This window comes from Mesoplodon bidens (genome assembly GCF_964165515.1).
Source record: "Mesoplodon bidens genome assembly, chromosome: 3".
Lineage (NCBI taxonomy): Eukaryota > Metazoa > Chordata > Mammalia > Artiodactyla > Ziphiidae > Mesoplodon > Mesoplodon bidens.
In genome coordinates this window covers 32877068-32880329 of record NC_138178.1, presented here as the reverse complement: position 1 = coordinate 32880329, position 3262 = coordinate 32877068, and the positions used below count along the sequence as shown (strand labels likewise).

The 3262-nt window shown below is 39.1% G+C and overlaps 1 protein-coding gene across 1 annotated transcript; it reads right to left on the bottom strand.

Moving 5' to 3' along the window:
* LOC308613561 (riboflavin kinase-like) lies at positions 1 to 1430 on the bottom strand. The gene has a single exon (XM_081227254.1). The coding sequence runs from the start codon at positions 1325 to 1327 to the stop codon at positions 800 to 802; it is 528 nt and encodes a 175-aa protein (XP_081083380.1). The 5' UTR covers positions 1328 to 1430; the 3' UTR covers positions 1 to 799.
* Between the last annotated feature and the right edge of the window lie 1832 nt (positions 1431 to 3262).

Genomic DNA, 3262 nt, shown 5'->3' with positions numbered 1-3262 from the left:
TAGAGTTGGATATTCTAAATGGAAAAACTGACACTGACAATTGTTTACAGAAAACAAAGGTTAAGAAAAATGTTGAAGAATATCTACTCTTAAAGAGAGAAGTGTTATACAACACAAAAATGAGACCTAGAGATTCGAAAAACACTCATTTTACTGTTTTAAAAGAAAAAAAAATTAATAGGGAGAGAGTCTAAACCAATTAGAACTGAGGCAGCTGTAACAAAAATGGAACCCAGTACAATGATTTGAGCCCTTAAAGGAAATGACTAATTAAAATGAAATTTCACGTCTTTATGTCTATAATAATATATAAATGCACAAAATATCAAAAATACAAAGTCTGGATTTTTCCCCTTAGGTTTGTAATAAACTGTCAAACCTCTGCTTAATATAGTTACTTTTATAAACCTTCTGATTAGCAGAGCATGCTACACAGTACATGCATGCTAAAATTTTACCATGAGAATTATAGTTCTCATCTCAAACCAGTGACTTGCCTGTTACCCATATTTATATATATTTCATTTCCATTAAAAAACACTTAAGACTTTTCGAGTGTACATTTTAATCAGCATATTACATAAAAAAGAATCTTGATTTTTAAAATGAACCTTTTCAGTACTGTAACATGATGGGTTTAATTGAACAGTTGGAACATAATATGGTAACTACATTGTACTGTTTAATTCACAGCTGTAGGAAAATGTTTGATTTTTAAAATATAACCAAGATGAGACTGTAGAGTTATGAGCAGTAAAATATTAGAAAACAGTGAATGAATAAATAAGATGTTTTTCCATCAGTGGCCATTCATTATTTTGCTTTTAGGAACCTGGAAGAAATTGTCTTCTTTGAGTTTCAAATGTTCTGGTAAATCTAGTCGTTTCTTAGCTTCCTCAATATCACCTTGAATTGCTGAAATAAGTGACTCTAAAGAATCAAAGTTCTTTTCTGGTCTGAGGTAGCCGACGACGGCCATATTGAGAAGTTCCCCATAGAAGTCCTCTTTGAAAGTATGCATGATATGAGTTTCCATGGACTTTTTCGTATTCTTGTAGTGTGGGTTCCATCCTATGCTCACCACCATCTTATGGACGTCTCCACTTCCAACACTGACCCAACCATGGTAAATGCCAATGGATACATCAACTGGAAGATTATCTATTACTTGTTCAGGAAAGTTAGCTGTAGGGATGCCCAGCTGCTTGGAGCTGCGACCGAAGCCCCGCACCACCTGGCCGCGGCAGAAGTACGGCAGGTGCCTCACGACGCCCTCAGCTTGGGGTGCGGGCTGCGGTCCAGTCTGCGCGTCCGGCGGAGCCGCCATCGAGGCGGTGCCCGGACCTCCCGGACCCGCTGGGGGACACGGGAAGGAGCTCCGCAGGCCGGCCAACGGGGCGGGCGCACAGGCGTACAACGGGCCGAGTGGAGCGGACGACACGCCCCGGCGAGACCCTCACCGAACAGAAGGTGCCGGGCCACTCAGAAGCTGTGTCTGGGCTCCAGAACGCCGGCGACCTCGGAAGTCCCTACTTATACTTTTCGTCTTAAAATGATATTGTTTCAGTGGTGAATCAGATCCCAAAGAGTTCACTATTAGAAATGGTGAACATTTGCTTTATCACTGAGAAATAATCTCTTTAGGATTGAAATGCAAAAAGTGTTTGTTATTTCCTCTCAAGAAAAGACATAACGAGTACTATATTATTCTGAAGATCTGGGTTGGATACTTGTGGACGTTGATGCTGGAGAATAGATAGATCCTATAAGTCCTAAATACTTGCTGTTCCTCAAATCTAACAAGAAGGTAAGGTAGCCAGTGCTACTCCCTGTAGTAATGCTTAAAATATTGATATAAGACCCAGTGGACAATGGAGATAGCAGTGTGGCGAGACACCTCCTCCACTCCATCCTCCACGCTTCCATGCATTATCGTCATAAAATATATAAAATATATATCGCTTGTTTGCTTAACAACTTTTGATGGTTCTCTGTTGCCCAAAAAATAAAGTGTAAACCCCTGGCTAGCATCTAGGACCCTTTGTAACTTGATTACAACCTCCCTTCATACCTCTCTCTCCCTCTTTCTCTCTCAACACACACACACACACCCCTCATTTCTTCTAGACCAATAATTCTAGTTACATCAGAATCCCATATTCTGGGTAGGAGCTAGATTAGATCATTATACAGTTGGCTATTAGAATGCATCTAGAATAAGAGAGCTGTGTTAACAGCAGGTGGTTCAGCAATGGGAGATCTCAATGAGGCACCAAAATGTTCTCGAAAGTGACTTATCGATTGCCTGCGGATCTTTTTTTAAATTTTATTATTTATTTTTTTGGGCTGTGCGGTGGGCAATGCGGGATCTTAGTTCCCCGACCAGGGATGGAACCCATGCCTCATGCTGTGGAAGCGTGGAGTCTTTTTTTTTTTTTAAACATTTTTATGAGTATAATTGCTTTACAATGGTGTGTCAGTTTCTGCTTTATAACAAAGAGAATCAGTTATACATATACATCAGTGTCTTATAATTTTCTGCATACAGGTCTTTTGTCTCCTTTGGTAGGTTTGTTCCTAGATATTTTATTCTTTTTGTTGCAATGGTAAATGGGAGTGTTTTCTTAATTTCACTTTCAGATTTTTCATCATTAGTGTATAGGAATGCAAGAGATTTCTGTGCATTAATTTTGTATCCTGCTACTTTACCAAATTCATTGATTAGCTCTAGTAGTTTTCTGGTAGCATCTTTAGGATTCTCTATGTGTAGTATCATGTCATCTGCAAACAGTGCCAGCTTTACTTCTTCTTTTCCAATTTGGATTCCTTTTATTTCTTTTTCTTCTCTGATTGCTGTGGCTAAACTTCCAAAACTCTGTTGAATAATAGTGGTGAGAGTGGGCAACCCTGTCTTGTTCCTAATCTTAGTGGAAATGGTTTCAGTTTTTCACCAGTGAGGACGACGTTGGCTGTGGGTTTGTCATATATGGCCTTTATTATGTTGAGGAAAGTTCCCTCTATGCCTACTTTCTGGAGGGTTTTTATCATAAGTGGGTGTTGAATTTTGTCGAAAACTTTCTCTGCATCCATTGAGATGATCATATGGTTTTTCTCCTTCAATTAATTAATATGGTGTATCATGTTGATTGATATGCATATATTGAAGAATCCTTGCATTCCTGGGATAAACCCCACTTGACCATAGTGTGTGATCCTTTTAATGTGTTGTTGGATTCTGTTTGCTAGTATTTCGTTGAGGATT

Bases quoted from the DNA above. Each gene is read 5' to 3' on its own strand.
- LOC308613561 (XM_081227254.1), bottom strand. From the start codon at position 1,327: ATGGCGGCTCCGCCGGACGCGCAGACTGGACCGCAGCCCGCACCCCAA.